Here is an 18,876-nt window from a genome sequence, read left to right on the forward strand (position 1 = left end):
ACATCACTCGATCAACTACTTCCACCTGTCCCCTTCTTTAACTCCCTTCCCCTCCACGTGTCGTAGTCTTTGTCCACGTCGAATCAGATTTCGACTCGACTACTTCTGGCGGTTGCTCTCTTTGCTAACTGCTAAGGATTTTCCCAAATTTTATAAACTGTAGATAATGTTTTCTTTTTTAAATAGTGAAATCCACGCGGACTATCAAACTCAACCTAATTGTGTATTTAATAATTGATGTATTTTTTATACGTCTCCTTATGATTTTCTTTGTCATTATTCTAAAACTATTATATGGCAATTTCTTTGCGTTAAGGTTTATTATTAATGTCATACATAATTCGGGTATAACCTATGATTTAATTTAATTAATTATAAGGTTTATTTTAAGATTAAAAGGAAAAAAAGGAGAAGGGCCGAACACGTACGCGGGAGTTTGGTCGTTGCTTGTGGCTTTGCTTAAACGCATTTTGCTCTTTTCCCTTTTTTTCTTCTAATTATACATTACGGACCATTTATTTGGATTTTTTTAATTATATACAAATCAACTAAATTATTTATAAATGCATCCTATTTTTATAATTTTTGAGTGATAGATACTATTATATTTTCAATAATTTTTCCCATGTTTATAATGCATAATTTTAGTGATGATATACAATAGCAAAAAAAATTACATTGCAATATAGTCTATTAATAATAAAATTTTATCTTAATAATTATGAAATAATTTTTTTTATATATTTACAAATTTTATAAACATTTTAAAAAATAGTAAGATATGGAAACTATTTACAAAAATGGAGTAAAATTCATCCTATTCTTTTTAGCTTTTTTTTTTTGTTATGTTTGGTTAACGGTTTCTATATTTTTTCTATATATATATATATAGCAATTTTCCTTTTTAAAAATATATCATTATTATAATACATACATATTTGCTCATAGTTTGAATTTAATTACTATTTTTGTAACTAATATATATTATTTTTGTAATTATCTTTTAACAATAATCTCCAATTTTGATAGTTGTTGTGGTAAAAGAAAATAATAGTAGATGAAGCTAAAATGGGTTTAATTTAACTAGCATACCAGGCAGAATACTTGATTCTATAAACTATTTTTCATAAAATTCATGTGCCAATTAATTAACATAAATATAACTAAAACTTGAATAATCTTCTCTAAAAAGTAGGTAAATTTTATATAATATACATATTACTCATTAAAAACATGATATGTTAATACAAATACTTATATACATCGGTCTTGATTAGTGGCTTTGAAAATATGGGGTAATGTTTTCTTATATAAGAATGTTAAAGGAATATATATATATAGAAAGAATTTGTGGCTGAAAAAAAAAATACTAACCTTTGAATATAAGAGGAAAACCAAAATCAAACTCTTGCTTTATCTTATTATTCCAACATACTTTAGAATAATTTTAAAATAGTTCAAATACATTTTCTCATGTGAAATCGATATTTGATAATTATTTTTTACATTTATAGATGCTAATTTAACCGACATTCCATTTAAAATTTGATTCCTTTTCTTCATATTCATTTTTCAAGATTAAAATAAAGTATATAACTGAAAATTAATTATTAGTTATTGAGAGATGGAATATGAAAATTAAAGTAACGTTAGTAAACGTAAACGATGTAAAATGAATTTAGTATTATAAATCGAGTCTAATTATGAAGGTAAGTAGAATCAGAATCTTTATATAATTCGAGATTGATTCTCACACGTTCCCATGATTTCTATAATTTAATTCCTCAAATACTCCGATTCTCATAGTTTTATTAATTACTTAATTTCAACTATAAATACAATAATATATAGAGAGGAGAAACAAGAGAGAGAAATTGGGAGAGAGTCAAAATCACTCTTTGACAACGCAGCACCGCTACATGGTTGCCACGTGTTTGAATTAACTGCTTTTTATTTTTTAATTAAATTTAATTTGTTTCCTAATTAATTAATTAAACATATCAACTCAACAAAAGAGGCTTTAATTACATTACTCATCTCTACTTTTAAACAAACTTAGTTACACTAATTTTGATTTTATTCTCTTCTGTCCCCCTACTTTCCATATTTTCCAATTTTGAATAAATTCCCCCATTTAATTAAATTCACCCCTTTACTTTCATATATATAATATATATATATATATATATATCAAAGCTTTGAATTTGAGAAAAAAATTAACAATCAAATAAATCGATTGTTTGTTTTTAATATGCTACAGTTGGTATAAGGTTAATTATTGGTTACGATATAGAGACTGAGTCGTATCATGAGTTTTTGCATTTCTCTATCATGTTAGTTGTTAAACTATTGGCATTTCAAAAACTAACACAAACACAATTCAAATGTTCTCGTCTAAGTCTTATTTTGAAGTTGAATTATTTAATGTTTTAGGAAAATAAATGGTTTGATTTGTTTTTTTTTTCCTCACGTCATAAAGTTCTTTTATTTTTAAATTAAAAACCATTATTATTTGTTTATGCATCAACAATTGTGAAAAAAAAAACCCATTCCTATTATGATGTTCCTTAATCAATAATCATCCACCAACAACTCCACAAATTTGATCATAATTTCTTTCTTTTTGGCAAAATATTAAACACTAAATTTAATTAAATCAACGAATAAAAGTTGCAATTATTTCCCTAAAAAAAAAAAAGAGAGAAAGAGGAAAAATAAAATCAATTATTTAAAGTATTTGTATTCCCAATTAGTAGGCCCCTCACCATGTTGCCATGTTCCCATTTTGAAATCAAGTCGTAAAATTACATAATTCCTTTCATATTGGGTTTACTTTTCCCATGAAGCCCGAGGGTAAAATCGACATTTCGCTCTAAAGCATCTAATTATATTGTAAATACTTTGTCACGACTTTGCGATTATAAACCAAATCTCAACTAAATAATATTATTAGCATAATTAAATCTTTCCGCTGCTCAATTCTGAACGAAATTAAGAAGAAAAAAGAGAGAAAGAACCTTCACCCTACTTTCAAGCCTTAAAGAGAGGGTTTACTTACCTATGTGGACCAATGGATATCCGCAACGTGGAAGCCGAATTTTCCTTCTTCTTGGAAGAATATTCGTATATGAATGGTTCGGCCCTTGAAATATTCCAATTTCATCAATCCGACGTCGTATGGGAGTCTTAGTAGTTTCGTTTGAGCGTGTCGGTCCCACTGATTTTCCCTTTAAATACCCGACAAAATCACTGCCTTAGGTTTGCAAAAGAAACGATCTCCTCTCTTACAATCTCTTCTTCCTCTTCCTCTTCTTCCTCTTTGCTCTCTTCTGGAGACTTCTTTTCGTGTACGATTCGATTTGCACCAACGGAATTCGGTTTTACTTGAACTCACTCACACTCAGATATGAGGTCTGGTGCGCGTAACGGAACTTCTGGAACCTTGAAGTTTCTTTGTAGTTATGGCGGCAAGATTCTTCCTCGTCAAACCGATGGTAAACTCCGTTACGTTGGTGGTCTTACCAGAGTTTTAGCTGTCGAGCGCTCTGTTTCATTTTCTGGTATGTTTTTTGTTGTTTTTATTGACGGAATTTGTACGTTCTGTGGTTTTTTTTTCTCTTCTAGGTGTTTATGTTTGTGTTTTCGTTTCGTTTTTTTTTTGTAGAATTAATGGTGAAGCTTGGAGAATTCTGTGGTTCTTCCGTTACATTGAAGTGTCAATTGCCAGGAGGAGATTTGGAAACCTTGATTTCTGTTAGATCCGATGAAGATTTGGCTAATATCGTGGAGGAATACGATCGTGCTTCTTCCTCGTTGTCTCATCCTCTTAAAATCAGAGCCATTCTTTCGCCTCCGAAATCTCTCAAGCAAATTTCTCCTCCGTCAAGTGTGGACTCTACTCTTCCTAATTCTCCTTGCTACGGCGCAGATTCACTTCCGAGCTCACCGCAGTACGGAAACAGCGAGCGGATCTCTTCTCCTTCGTACAGATTCATCCGTCGGATTCCTTCCCCTCCTAGTAAATACTTCGTTGGACCAAGGAATTGCCACGGAAGAACTTGTTGCCATGGGAGCCCTAGGTTTTTGTACTCCGGCCCCAACTGCACTCACTGGAACTGAGATTTAAAAAGTCCCTAAACTCAAGGCGAGGACTCATCCGCATATAAAAAAGTAAAAACCCTAGGTTATTAGATGATGACGACGAAAAAAAAAAAAAACAGAACAAAATAGATTCAGTTTTGGCTTGTGATTAATTGATTGATTGTTTGAATATAGCTTCCAAAAACTTTCGAATTAATTCATTTACATGTGTTCTTCAAAAGAAATTGATTAATCCATCCGGCTGGCAGTTTTGCAAGAGGTGAACATTCTCATTCTCATTCTCTGAATCTTAGAATTATTCTTAAAATCTCTATGGCGGTTCCGCCGCACACGGTGGCCGTTACTCCCCGGCAACGTGTCCTTCATTCATTCAGTAGTGTTGTAATTACCACTTTCTTGTTTAAATCTTTCTCTATGTATGCCTTGATTTGCGTTGCGTTGCGTTGCGATTACCCTCTGGCGTTAGAGGACGAATCATCTGCACCGCCGCAGCCTCCCCCATTCTCGTCCGACACGTATTCAAAACTTCATCGCGCCTCGTTTCATACGTGTGCCTCCCATGTAACACGTGTGAGTTCTCCATTTCTCTTTTTCTTTTCTACTTTATTTTTAATTTCTCTAACGGCCGATTTGAATTTGCAGTGTTTCTCGTGGAGGGCTGAGTATGGGATTATTCCGATTCCGGGAGCGGTTGGAGTGTATAATATAAACAAATAAATGATCGGAAATTACGACGGAGGGTAAAACGGGGTAATGAATTTTGGGGGAGAAATTGGAAGGGGCGATGTGGGCTGTGGTTGGGGAATTGCCTTTGGATGAAATTACGGGAGTGCCCTTTTTGGGTTTTGGAGATCAATCATGACGTTAGAACGTATTAATATATAATGAAGTATTTGAGTATTAAGTAATTAATTATGTTATGCCGAATGAAACTTGGACGCATACTAAAGGGGTCAGAAGGAAATTAGGTCGGCATTGGCTTTAGGTAAGCGTGGAAAGGTGGATTAAGAATGATTCGTACTTTGTCCTAAGAGGCTTTTTGAATAATCAAATGATCATTAAATTAATTAATTACTAAGTTTATTGGTAATGTTGGGATGAAGGAAGTCTCTAGAAAGGAAGATTATGAGTTTCTAAAATGAATTATTTGTTATTAGTGCATGATTAATGACTAATGACTAATTTGAATGTTGAGTAATGAAATGGAATGTGAAAAAAAGGGATCTAAGTGAAAACTTTAGTTAATTATATAGTTGAACCGTCATATTTATGTACGGTTGTATTTTGATAATGCGTTTGTGAGAGTTTTAAAGATATTTAGTTGCTTTTTAATAGTAAGTTTGGTGTGAAGATTCAAATTACGAAACTTTTGTTCTTTTTGTTTTTTGCACATATGTTGTCGTTTTTATTATTGTTTTGTATATCTTTGTAGAAAAACGGTAATACTTAGTGTAATATAGCATATAAGTATTACAAAGGTATTAAACATAAAATAATAACAATTTTATTAGATGATTTAAGAATTTTGCGTGGTTTCTACGTCAATTTAATTGCAATTAATTGCAATTATGTTGATGGATGTTAAGTTGATCTAAAAAGAGAAACAAATCAAAGATTTTTTCTTCTATTGGAAATCAAAGTTGTTTGAAAATATATTTAAATTCTATTTATGTTGATGATTTAGTAATTTTATTAAATTTTAGTTCTCTAAATTAGTTTTTAATGTGAAATTAGTTTTATTTTAGTTTCAAAAGTTCTTAAAAATTATTTTAGTTACTCGATTTTAGAGAAAACGATATTAAAAGTGCATTTGTTCTATAATGAAAATATATTTTTGGTTTGGCGTTGTTCTAGTTAGAAACATCTTAAATTTGAGTATGTTATTTCTAGTTAAATTTTTCCTTGTTTAACTAACTTACGTCTCGAATTAATTATTTTAATTTGTGTAATTTTAATAATTTATCAAAAGTTTGAACTATTTTTCGTATGTGGTCTTTTTTTATATATTCTAGATCGTTCATTGTTATGATGTTTTTAGTTTTATTGTTTAGATTACATTTCTTTATTTATAGAAAGATTACTATTAAATTATACTGATAAGAACTCAAACTAAATATCAAAAAAGATAATATCATATTAATGCATGCAAAAATGTACTCAAAAGAAAGACAGACATAATTGGAAAGAAAAGTGAAACTATTCTTCTAGAATTAAAACAAATAAAATAGTGAAAGATACGTATGACCATCTAGATACATCTACATTAATTAATGGTAACATTTTAGAATATTTGGAGTGAAGAAGAGTAATGCAATTAAGGCTAAAATAGAGAGAACCAACTTGCAATAATAATATATATGTGAATAAATGATATCATATATAAAAGCCAAATTGAAGAGTAAAGAGAGTGGAGATGGGATTCCTCCATATTTGACTTCAACATTAGTTGTATCAATAGAGACATTAGATTCCTTTTTCCAAACTCTTTCCCTCTTCCTTGTAAATTATTCAATTTTTCCTCTATCACATTACTATAAACCTTAATTAAGGTTCGACGAATCCTAAATCGAATAAGTTTGTTTGTATTATTAGTTTTCTTTCTTATGTTTTAAGAAAGAATCGTGAAGCCCAAATAGCAACGGTTGTTATTGATAACAACTACAAGAAGGAATCGTTGTTCTTTTCTCATGGGTAGAATGACGAAGGGGAAGTGAGAGGTCAATTACTGACCATTTTACTCTTTTGTCCTTGTTATGAAATTAACAAACAAAGAAAATGTGAAACATAAATAAGTGTGAAACCCATCACGAAAGTTTTTATATATAGCGCATTTTTCTAAACTACATGGTTAAAATTGTAAATAACACAAAGATAAATACAATTTGATTTTGAGGGCGTTGCCTTGGTGTCACACCCTGCTCCGCAAAGCGTACTGAGTCTTGTGTTGCGACGTTTTGATTAGAGACGTTAGGGCTGCTCAAGTAACGTTTGCGAACGCGAGAGTCAGGATATGTTGTTGGGCGAGTGAGGGTGTGACACTTGGACCCCTACGAAGGACGCATTGGTTCTAGACTTTGATTTAAATCTTGAACATAGAACAAAAAAGAGAGAACGAGTCAATTACGATTTTACCCTTTTCCTTTTGGAGTTGAAACATTATAGAGGGGAGAGAGAGAAATGAAGTAGAGATTCCATGGAAGAGTGTTGGTGGTGTTTGGTGTTTGTTGGGAGAATCATTTGATATGTGGAGGGGAGGCAAGAGCATGTGAATACAAAAGCACTATTCTAAAGTTTGGAAGTGTTTTTTCAGTTACAAATGATCAAACAAACAATATTTATCAAAATCAATAACTATATATATATATATTCATTGCATTTATATGCATTTTGCCTTTGCCCTTTCTTGTCCACTAGTTCTTTACCACTTGAAATCCACACATAGAGCCCTAAAAGCACTTTCACATTTTTCAACCCTCATTTCTTCTCTTTTTCCAACATGCTCTCTCCTTCATGCACTTTTTATTGGGCACTTTTAGTTCATCTTTCATTTGTATTTATTGTCATGGAAAAGTTGAATTGAAACCCCTCTTTTTTTTATAATATTTTCTTACAATGTTCTCGACTTATAAGAGCTTTTCTTTACTGTCAAATAATTTGTTGGTGTTTGGCTTGAAGACCGTTCTCTATACATTGATATTGATGTAATAATGTATACGTTTGTTTGATAACTTAATCATTAATTTTATATTAATAAAACAACTATATATAATGGTGACATTTGTTAGTATTAGACGAGTAACAACATTCATAACCAATTAAAAATTGTTCAAACTTTTGATACCCTATATACACTAGATTGCTTTTTAATTAATTACCTTTTACACACTTTAATCAAATCACATTGCACATAGCTATTGAGATTTCAATTTATTGTTAGAAAATTTTGATTGGAGTATTAGATAATAAATTTAGATTTTATGTGAAAGTAAACTAAAGAAGGGAAATTAACAAAAATAGGATAATTTTTAAGGGTTTAAAGAGTTTTAGGATGGATTTTAAAAAAGATGACATTTAGGACAAATTAACTAGGAAAAGTCTATATTACCCTTTAGTTATAAAAAAAACCTAAAAAACAATTTATGGAATTCCTTCTCCTTCTTCCTCCATTTTCTCACTTCCAAAAAGAATATTTCATTTTTCTATCTCTCTCTATCCGTATTCCATTTTTCCTCATTTTCACAAAACCTTTGATTTCCTTTTTCTTCCTTTCTCATTTTTCATTCACAAAACTACAAAAACAATGGTAGTTCCGGTGATTTCATTGTGGAACATGACTTGGTACTCGTGATCTTGCTGCGAAAATTGGATTCCGACGAGGAGGGGTAACAATTTGATTTTGAAAATAATAGTAAAAGTTTTGAAATGTGCAAGATAGGTGCGAGATGTGTACGAGATAGGTGCGAGATGTGTACGAGATAGGTGCGAGATGTGTACGAGATAGGTACGAGATGTGTACGAGATAGGTACGAGATGTGTACGAGATACGTGCCTTCAACCATTCAATGAAAATGCACAACAACAAAAGCAATCCGATCAAAACAATCCCTAAACAGAAAGTGCGTGGTTATAAAAAAAAAGACTGAGAAAGGAGAATCTTGCATGCCGCATCTTCGATGGAGAATCTTGCACGACGCGTACAAACTGACCACCAATGGATGCCTGAACGGTTGACAACGGTAAATGAGATGCGACAGCAACTGAGAAAGGAGAAGAGTTGAAGTCGGGCTGCCCTTTGTCTTAGTAGAAGAGAAAGTGAGGGAGAAGGAGAAAGCCGCAAGAAGAGAACGTGAGGGAGAAGGAAAAGGAGAAAATGACACAAAGTTAATTTTTAGGGTTTTTTAAATTAAAGGGTAATATAGACTTTTCACAGCTCATTTGTCCTAAAAGTCTTCTTTTTTAAAATCCCATCTCAAAACTCTCACTACCCATCGAAATAATCTCATTTTTGGCAATTTCCCACTAAAGAAAGTATAAGGAATTAAGAAAGAGTGATTTAGTAAATGTAACCAAACTTCCAAATATTTACAACCCGTATAACAAAAAAGGAAAACTCGCGCGTGATCGTTTTTTTTTATATATATAAATTTTATATACGCCCTTGTGATTTATATCTTTTTTGCTATTTATTAATCTCGGACTATCTCGATGCAATTAAGACTTGAGATCGAATAACTAAAGGAAGAAGTCTTTCATCTCGAGATATTTCGAGACAATGTATGCTCGAGATCGAATATAAAATAAAGACATAATTATTTCATCTGGGTCATATCGGCGCCACTAAGACCTAAGATATAATAAGTAAATGAAAAATTCTTTCATCTCGAGACATGGTATGCTCGAGATCATATATCAAAATGTACACGATTGTGGGCTTGTGTAAGTTCTTTTTGCTTTCAAAATTATATTTTACGAGTTTGTTATATATTTTAATAAAGTCCATGAAAAAACTGAATGCCTTAAGAATGAAAGAAATTATTAAATTAAAAACCCTAAACTTTACAAAATTTAGAGAGAGCATATTTCCGTTAACGCTGGTAAGAGACGGCGTTAAGAATGAAAGAAATAGTCAATAAAAAGTAAAGAAATCGGGAAATTTATCATTACCCGCTGTGACGGTTGTAACTTATAACGAACTTCGATGACGTGGATAAAAACAAGACGGTCCGTGACGGAACCCTTCCCGTTGTTTCTCCGATAACACTCTAATATCTCACTCTTTCACCTTCAAACTCTCAAATCTCCACTCTCTTCTTCTTCTTCGTCTTCCTCTTTGTTATTCCGATCCATTTTTTTGCTCTCCAATTATTCACCATGGCCATGGATCCCAATCCCAAAAGCTTCCCCATCCTTTCCTACGTCATGGCTAGAATCCCCTCTCTCAGCCCTCGACCGCCGCCCACCGAATTCGACATCGAACAGCCTGCATCTCCCTCTTCCGGCCACGGTCGTTTCGATCCTTCCTCATCCTCCTCCCGAATCGTCCATGAAATGCCCCATCTTTCCGACCCTAAGGTTTTGGCTTCTATGACCACCGCTATATCTGATGTTGCTCAGACCCGATCCGTGCTCAAAACCCTTGGGGAGAGACCTGACCATGAGGCTGTAGATACTGCCAAGGCTAGGCTTGTTGATATTGAAGTTAATTTATCTGCCAAGCTTCAGGAAATCGTGCTTTCTTCTAGGCCGGCGGATGTTGAGTTGCTTGAGTGGAGGGCGCATCTTGCTGAGAAAGAGAACGAGTGTCGTCAGGCGGCGGATAAAGAGAAGCAGGTGTATAAAGCTATTGTGCAATTGGATGAGATGCATGAGGCTTATGAGAGGATGTTGAAGGAAGCGGAGGAGAGGTTGGTGAAGATTTATGAGTCGGCTGAGAGAGGACTGCCGGAGGAAGAACAGTTGGATCCAGTAAGCGAAGAGGTCAATGAAGAGGTTGCGAAGATTCTTCAGGATGCGAATGAGAAGGAAATGGATCGAATTTCTCTCACTGGCCGGCGCTTGCGGTTCTTACCTGAAGAATTCGGACACATTCGTGGATTGGTTGTGCTCGATATCTCCAGCAATCAACTACAGGTTCGCTTACGCTTAAATTCAATGCCTTCGTATACTAGCAACCGTTTAGGAATTTCTAGTACTTTGAAATGAATTATTTCTTTACGAAATCAATTAGGATAGAAGGGTTTATTAGTTTCACATAAATACAAGGGATTTTTTTAGCTTTTGTGGGATTAGAATCTTTGTTAGAGACGCACGATATGACTCATGATTATTACTCTCGGAGAAGTCTTAGATCATAATTCATGCCTATGTTTTATCACTTGCCTTCGACTTATGTGCGTTATGTTTCAGTTCTGGTTCTTAGCCCCTGAGTTTGTTTGCATTTATATTTTATATTAATAATGCCCCTAAGGTTCATGTATGGATCAATTTTTAGACGTCTGCTTAGCATTCCAATAGATTGTGGCCCAACCTTTGAGGACATCATTCTATGGGATATGGATTACATACATGGATGGGGACTATTCTATCCAACTTTTCGGTTGGTTTTCAATTTCTTTTACCATCATTTAAAGGATGGCGACCATTTAGTTCTTAGTGGTGTTGTAAGAAGGGCCCTATTTTGAAAATTTACATTGGAATGTCAAGGATCAAGAGTTTTCTTCCATTTTTCATAAGTCTTTTAATTATAGAGCGTTTAGAGTGACTGGATAGTGCAGGAAGCTGCACAAGATTATAAGTGGTTTAAGGCAATATGGGACAATGGTATGTAAGAAGGTGGGTATTTGGTAGAAAGATTATGCTCAAGAAAAGAAGTCTACTGGAGATTTTTAACATCTTTCTTTGACGGAAGATGCTGATATAATCCTGGAAATGGGGGAGAAATTCCAACACTGTATCATGAAAAATTGAAATAAAAGATAGATGCAGATGTCAGGAGGTTGCACTGAAATGTGGTTAATTCTTATTTGAATTATTTAAGTCCTGTTTGATATTAAAAAACAGTGCCTCAGTTTTATGAATTTGCTCATATTTAATGCTCTGTTTTTGTGTAAATGTAACAGTCTTTTTAAAACTTTCAATGTTTCTTCTTTTATTACAAATTGGTGAGATTTCTTGTAATTCCCTTCTTGGGGTTCAAGAGTGTTTTATATTTCTTCACTTCATTCATGACACTTCCTGGGTTTCCTCCTCACAAACCACATCTAAAATTTGTGGTTAAGCTATTTTTGCTTTAGTTTATCACTCTTCCCAACTGCCTTTGTCATGGGTAGCCTTTGCCTTTTCACACTTATATGAATATTGACCTTGGATGTGAGTTTGCTTAGTTGAAAAATTCAAGATGAACAAATATTTATCTGTATGATTTGTTTCTTTTAATCACATTTACTACAACTTCAGATTATCCCCGATTCAATATCTGGATTAGAAAATCTTGAGGAGCTGAATGCCTCATCCAATCTCCTGGAGTCACTGCCCGACTCAATTGGCTTATTACAAAAGCTGAAACTCCTGAATGTCTCTGCGAACAAGCTGCATGCCCTTCCTGACACAATATGCCATTGCAGGTACAAAATTTCATCAATTCAAGAAACATCATCTTTTTTAGCATTTCTCCACCATTTTCCAGTACCCGCATTTAGCATGATTTTCCTAAAATATATTCAGCAATGTTTTATTATGCATCTGTATACATTACGAATTGTAAGACTTTCATTTTCGTGTCTTAAATGGCTAGGTCTCTAGTGGAGTTAGACGTGAGTTTCAACAGTCTAACGTACTTGCCAACAAATATTGGCCTTGAACTGGTGAATTTGGAGAAGCTTGCTGTCCAGTTAAACAAGTTACGCTCGCTTCCCTCTTCTGTTTGTGGTATGAGTTCTTTGCGTTACCTGGATGCTCATTTCAATGAGCTTCATGGCCTTCCTCAGGCAATTGGGAAACTGACGAAACTCGAGTATCTCAACCTATCCAGTAATTTTACTGACCTTACTGAACTTCCACATACCTTTGGTGATTTAATCAGCCTTAGGGAACTTGACCTCAGCAACAACCAGATTCACGCTCTACCTGACACATTTGGCCATCTCGAAAATTTAAAGAAACTAAACGTGGAGCAAAATCCTCTTACAGTTCCACCAATGGAAGTGGTAAGCAAAGGACCAGATGCTGTGAGGACATTCATGTCCAAGAGATGGCTTGAAATTCTGCAGGAGGAAGATAGAAAAAGAACTCTAGAAATGGACGAACAGACGCAAACTGGATGGCTGACACGAAGCACTTCTTGGTTGAAGACTTACGTTTCTGGCGTTTCCGAGACCGTGTCTGGTATCGTTGGATCTCCCAAATCTCCAAGAGACCCGTATCTTGATCAACAGCTATAAATTTGATGGAGAGCTCTTTCACCACCAATTTTTGCACTCCTTCCTCCGCTGATTTTGGGTCTCCTCAGCCTCAGTCAGGTTCATTAGATTCTTTATATATATAGTGTCTTGAGAACTCATAACAAATCACAACAATTACAAGCAAATTTTCTTTGGAGTTTTTAAAGGTTGATGAGTTTGGTACAATGCGTTTTTGCATTGTTTGTATTGTACATTTCTCCTTACTACAATTCACTCTAATAACCATATTATTTTCCCTATCCAGTTTGAGATCATCTGGATAAACAATTTCATTCAGCAGATAAGTGATTGTGATAGTTTTCAAACCAAATTACTTTCCTTTTCCCTTTTGATGACTGTATGGATTATTATACAAACAATACTTTCTTCTGCAGGTTCTCTTCTATCACATCAAGTACATATAAATTTACGTGTAAAGGACAAAGAAAAGTAGAGACAACATTTATTTATTTTGATTATATTCTTCTGATAGTTACATATATATATATATTCTAGTTGAGGTAGTCAAGTCCTAACAAAAATGGACTTTTGAGCAATATAAACAAGAAATCTCTTTTATGAATAAACTACAGGGCGTGGGTGGATATTACCCCACATGCTATATTATATGTGTGTGTGTGTGCGTGTCAGATTTTTTTTCTTTTTTTTTTTTGAAACAGGTGCCAACCCAACTTTCAACCCTTTCCAAGGTGGTGATGGGAGAACGCTATAAAAAAAAAAATATATTTTTTCGTATCAAATAGAACTTCCGTTGGAAATCAAAGTTGCAATCACATAAGCAGATTTATTATCTTTCAAAAGTAATGGTATTAATATCCTAACAAACAAAAACCAATATCTTCCAATAAGAATCCGAAATGACCCCATTAGCACTATGATCGAAAATCAATAGTTGAAATGAAGTGTATGAAAGAACATGGAGAAAAATGAAGCGTATGAAATCAAGATTATTAACGATGTGAGAAAAGGGTAAAGTGTTAATAATAACAATGGAAAACTTTGTCTATCGGTTTGATTGAAAAGTGTTTCAAAATTGAACTGCCACCGAAAGAACACACAATGACTGCTTTTCTCTGCTGCGTTGTCTCTGTCAGCTGCATGCAATTTTCTCACCTTAAAACTATGATTCAACTGTTCATTTCCCAACTAAGTGCCCTTTCATTTAACTTTAACAATAACGTATCATTATCAAATACATGAAAGTACTTTCCCCAAATCTTCTTTCTTAACTAAAAATGCCCCGTCTAATGTGTTTATTGCATTTACTTCTCGGAATTAAACTAATCCTTTTGAGTGTTTCACGTGCTCCCATTTTTGTATTAAATCAAATCTTCCAATTCCCTTTTATGGGCTTCCATTAAAGAGGCAGTGCAGTGCCTTGGAGTTGGAGACAACACTGTCATTGCTGTGAAAGATAATGGATGAAAATGGGGGAAGAAAATTAGATGATCTTGAAAGTTATTTGGTTTCAGAGTCGTTGAAGATGAGATTGAATGGAGATCAGAAATGGGAGGAAGTGATTAGAGAGATAAAGAAGCAGATGGGGTTGGCTGGTCCTCTGGTTTTGGTGAGTTTTCTGCAGTATAGTTTGCAGCTGATATCTATTATGTTCATTGGCCATCTTGGAGAACTTCAACTCTCTGGTGCTTCAATGGCTCTCTCTTTTGCTGGAGTCACTGGCTTTAGTCTCTTGGTATATATACATTTTCTTTTCCCCTTTCTTTGATCTTCTCTGCTTCTTCTTTTCCCCCATTGTTTTCTTTTGAAACTCCTCATTTTTGGTTTCAACCACTGCATTTTTCGGTTGTGAAATAGACGATTGAAGATAAACGGAGAACATAAACGATAGAGAATCGTCACAGAGATTTACTTGCTTCACTAGACGTGTGTTAGTACTGTTTATTATTAGAGAGAAAATATCTGATTACAGATTCAAAGAGGCGCCCCTCAGTTTAGAGAGTTGATATGAAGCTCTCCTCTAAACCATGTGTTTAGTTATTCAGAGTGTCTGATATATAAAATTTAAGGCATTCCCAACATTTTCAAAATGTTTCTTACTTTGTTTCATCTAACTTCATTGATCCTTAAAAAATGTTTCAATATGGCATTTGACACTTCAAACAATCTAAAGATGGAATCTTGTTGCTATATTATCTCTCTAACCTTACTTGTCACTCAATAATACGATGTTTTCTCTCTGGTGTAGCCAAGACACTATCAGTCAACCACATAAATTTGAATATCGTTTTTCTATTGTTTACGCTTTCTGTTTATCTTCGACAGTCGATTTCTTAACAGTTTTCTTTTGAAACTCCTCCATTTTTGTTTCAATCCAAACTTTTTGCCACTGAAGTTTTCACAATATCTATGGTTTTGTTTCATTGACTTTTAAACTTCATTGATCTTTAAAATAATGCTTCAATAAATGCAAGATGATCAAACTTTTGGAATTATTTCATTTACAATATGAGCAATGATTAGATAATGATCAACATTATCACAAACATTATTTGAAAGATTGAAGTGTTTGTTTGTTTGTGCAGTTGGGAATGGGCAGTGCATTAGAAACATTATGTGGACAATCGTATGGAGGGAAACAATATGAAATGCTTGGGATTCATATGCAAAGAGCTATGGTTGTTCTGTCACTTATCTGTATTCCCATAGCTGTTTTATGGGCTTCCATTGAACAAATCTTGACCTTTCTTAAACAAGATCCTCTAATCTCAGAACAAGCTGGGATTTATGGAAATGGCTAATTCCTAGCATTATCCCTTATGGTCTTCTTCAATGCCAACTTAGATTTTTACAAACCCAACATTTAACTTCTCCATTGTTGATTTCCACTGCTGCTTCAAGTTTCATTCATCTTTTGGTTTGTTGGGTTTTGGTTTTTGAATTTGGGTTGGGGATTAAAGGAGCTGCTTTCTCTACTGCCATTACTTATTGGGTTAATGTCATCATTTTGGGTTTGTATATTAAGTTTTCTCCTCATTGTCAAAAGACTTGGACTGGATTTTCCATTCATGGGATCAACAATTTGCTTACCTTCTTGGCTTTGGCTGTTCCTTCTTCTCTCATGGTTTGGTGAGTTAACTCAACTTGACTCAGTCTTTTCTTCGGAAGTTAGTTTGAAATGACTTTTAAACGTAAAAGAAGATATATTTACTTTTGTTAGCACTTACGAAATGCTTTAACCTGCCGTTTGAAGTGAGTTGAGTTCTGAAGTCTGAAGTTAATCGGTTGAAGTTAGGAAATCTATGTTTGATGAGTAGAAGTTTCTTGATTAATGTGCAAAAGAAGAAGAGTTTCTCAATGGGCCAAACAACCCACTTTAGTTACTTTTTAAACTTTAGGTCGCTTCTATTGAATTTCTAAACGAGTGATATAATATCAAGAGCAATGTTTTGAAGCATCGTATTCTAATCACATACAAAAAAGTTCAAAAATATTTTAAAGAAGTAGAAGAGTTTGTCACTTGACAAATTATGATTTAACAATTGCGTGAAGATATGATGTATCTAATACCATTTTAATACATGGTTGGTAGCTTGGAGTTCTGGTCGTACGAGTTTTTAGTTCTCATGTCAGGGCTTCTTCCCAATCCTGAGTTGGAAACGTCGATGCTATCAATCAGGTTTGGATTTCTTCCCCTTTCTAAACTATGAAGCTTAGTACCTATAACTCCTGAGGCAAAGCATTTTGGGTGCAGTCTGAGCACAAGTTCATTGGTTTTCAGAATCGCGTATGGTTTCGGGAGTGTTGTCAGGTAAAGTTTGTTTCAATTTATTCCTAAATTTCAAGATCTACACTTTTAGCTTCGTTTTTCAAAACAATAATGTTAGTATATACACACACATATACTAACTTATAATTTTGTTATTTTGTTGTGAAAATGAAGCACAAGAGTATCAAATGAGTTAGGGGCAGGAAAGGCAATGGCAGCTAAGTTAGCAGTGAAAGTAGTGTTGGTTTTGGGGTTAGTAGAAGGAATTGCTTTAGGAGTTTTGCTAATTTCACTTAGAAACCAATGGGGTTTTGTCTACACAAACGAACCACAAGTTATTCAATATTTGAGTTCAATAATGCCAATCCTCGCCATTTCCAACTTCATGGACGCCATCCAAGGCGTCCTTTCAGGTACACATATATATCCTTATCTTAAATCTTTTAATTAAGTTTTTCACTCGTATTTACTTGACTTTATTTAAAATAACAACAAGTTAGCTAAGTTCAACAGCATTTAAGTGTAATAAATGCGTCGTATGGGTCGTCATGGTTTTAGGGACAGCAAGAGGATGTGGATGGCAGAAGATTGCAGCATGGGTGAATCTTGGAGCTTATTATTTAGTTGGGTTACCTTGTGCCATAACCTTCACTTTTATGCTTCATTTTGGAGGAAAGGTATCATTACTTATTAGTTCTAATCCATACTTTAAAGTCTGTTCCAAATATGACTTGAAAAGCTGAAGTGAACATACTCACAGTATTGTTATTGTGGAAAATTACTGCAGGGATTATGGATGGGAATCACTTGTGGAAGCTGTCTACAATCCATACTGCTTTTACTCATTGCTTTTACCACAAATTGGGAGGAGCAGGTGATTACTATTGATTTTGCATTCACATCTCTTCTATATATTATTATTCACATTTGAAAAGAATTGAATTTGGGGCATCTACTTGTTATCTATCAGGCAACCAAAGCAAAGCAAAGAATGATGTATACTACTTCAAGTCTCCCTACAATCACAACCCCCCTTTTACAATAACTATACAAAATCAATACTAATATTGTAGTTGTAATTGTGGAGAAATCCCCCATTTAATTATACTCTCTCTCTCTCTCTCTATATATATATATATATTTAAAAGAATTTTATGTTATAGATTTTGGTGTGTTGATTTTTTTTTTTTTAAGAATTAAATTGATGCATGAACCGAGGCTATATTATGATCATTAATTAGTGATGTCACCAATTTCTAAGTAATACTAATATGACATTTTCTAAGCATAATCATAAGCTTTCTTGATTGATGCCATTATATATATATATAGATGACAACAATGCAATTTTTTTTAAATATTTTAATTTTTGGCTTTAAATTCAAGTATTTAATTTAGTCTCAAAATTAACAAATTGGAATAAATAAATAAATAAAATTGTGACCAAAAATGGTTTTAATTTTTTTATTTTAGTGTTTGGATGTATATTAACTAGTAGTATTACCTCACTAATTTCACAGTTGTAAATTCCTTTTTCAAAGCTAATTGGAAAAGAACTTAATATGTAGTGATTAGAACATATTAAGACATGTAGTCTCAATTGGAAATTTTCTTCTAATTGTGATTAGAGAGGAATTTATGTTATATTTTGAAGTTAGTTTTCAATCAATTGTAAGTTTGGTTTGTATTTTCTAGTGTTTCTATATAAATATTGGATAATTAATGTTGGTAATTTTTAGAGAGCAAAAGTACAAATTTCAATTTTAATGAAAATTTAGGGAGAGCTGTTGAAAATCAAATCAAACTAAAATCGAATGTATGTCGTTCGATTTAGTTTGTGTTAAATTGGAACTACTTCTTATACGGTTTGGTTCGGTTTAAGATATTAAAAAATCGAATCAAACCACTCTATTTTTCTTTAAAATATATATAAAAATAATTAAATATACAAGTAAAACTTAGTTAGGGTAGACGGTATTGAAAGTGGAAGTCGAACTACTCTCGAATTCGAGCGGCATAGGGATATGAAGACGACACCCTCTAACACGCAAACTCTTATTTTCATTCTAAAAGTTGAAAAATTGTGTT

General features: G+C 33.5%; 2 protein-coding genes and 1 pseudogene across 3 annotated transcripts; all 3 read left to right on the plus strand.

The window, feature by feature from the left end:
* Positions 1-3,243: 3,243 nt before the first annotated feature.
* Positions 3,244-5,172, plus strand: LOC101222072. Of its 2 annotated transcripts, XR_004216728.1 has the most exons (3): positions 3,244-3,560; positions 3,665-4,671; positions 4,744-5,172. XR_004216728.1 is itself a non-coding variant. In XM_004138034.3 (2 exons), exons 1-2 carry the CDS (start codon positions 3,407-3,409, stop codon positions 4,117-4,119), a joined length of 609 nt encoding a protein of 202 aa, XP_004138082.1. In that variant the 5' UTR covers positions 3,244-3,406; the 3' UTR covers positions 4,120-5,172. The 2 variants fall into 2 exon arrangements, 1 of the variants encoding a protein (XP_004138082.1); XM_004138034.3 differs by having other exon boundaries at positions 3,665-5,172.
* Positions 5,173-9,856: 4,684 nt separating this feature from the next.
* On the plus strand, positions 9,857-13,371 carry LOC101222309 (plant intracellular Ras-group-related LRR protein 9). The gene is made up of 3 exons (XM_004138035.3): positions 9,857-10,731; positions 12,058-12,224; positions 12,395-13,371. Exons 1-3 carry the CDS (start codon positions 9,973-9,975, stop codon positions 13,038-13,040), a joined length of 1,572 nt encoding a protein of 523 aa, XP_004138083.1. The 5' UTR covers positions 9,857-9,972; the 3' UTR covers positions 13,041-13,371.
* A 1,009-nt stretch (positions 13,372-14,380) lies between these two features.
* LOC101204934 lies at positions 14,381-17,948 on the plus strand (annotated as a pseudogene).
* The last annotated feature ends 928 nt before the right edge of the window (positions 17,949-18,876 follow it).

The sequence above is a fragment of the Cucumis sativus genome, chromosome 1 (genome assembly GCF_000004075.3).
Source record: "Cucumis sativus cultivar 9930 chromosome 1, Cucumber_9930_V3, whole genome shotgun sequence".
Classification (NCBI taxonomy): Eukaryota; Viridiplantae; Streptophyta; class Magnoliopsida; order Cucurbitales; family Cucurbitaceae; genus Cucumis; species Cucumis sativus.

What these genes read in the sequence shown, in the direction of transcription:
- LOC101222309 (XM_004138035.3), top strand. Translation starts at nt 9,973, where the DNA reads ATGGCCATGGATCCCAATCCCAAAAGCTTCCCCATCCTTTCCTACGTC. An exon ending in TCTCCAGCAATCAACTACAG is followed by an intron (nt 10,732 to 12,057) that starts GTTCGCTTACGC and finishes CTACAACTTCAG; the next exon opens with ATTATCCCCGATTCAATATC. An exon ending in GACACAATATGCCATTGCAG is followed by an intron (nt 12,225 to 12,394) that starts GTACAAAATTTC and finishes TTAAATGGCTAG; the next exon opens with GTCTCTAGTGGAGTTAGACG.
- LOC101222072 (XM_004138034.3), top strand. Translation starts at nt 3,407, where the DNA reads ATGAGGTCTGGTGCGCGTAACGGAACTTCTGGAACCTTGAAGTTTCTT. An exon ending in GCGCTCTGTTTCATTTTCTG is followed by an intron (nt 3,561 to 3,664) that starts GTATGTTTTTTG and finishes TTTTTTTTGTAG; the next exon opens with AATTAATGGTGAAGCTTGGA.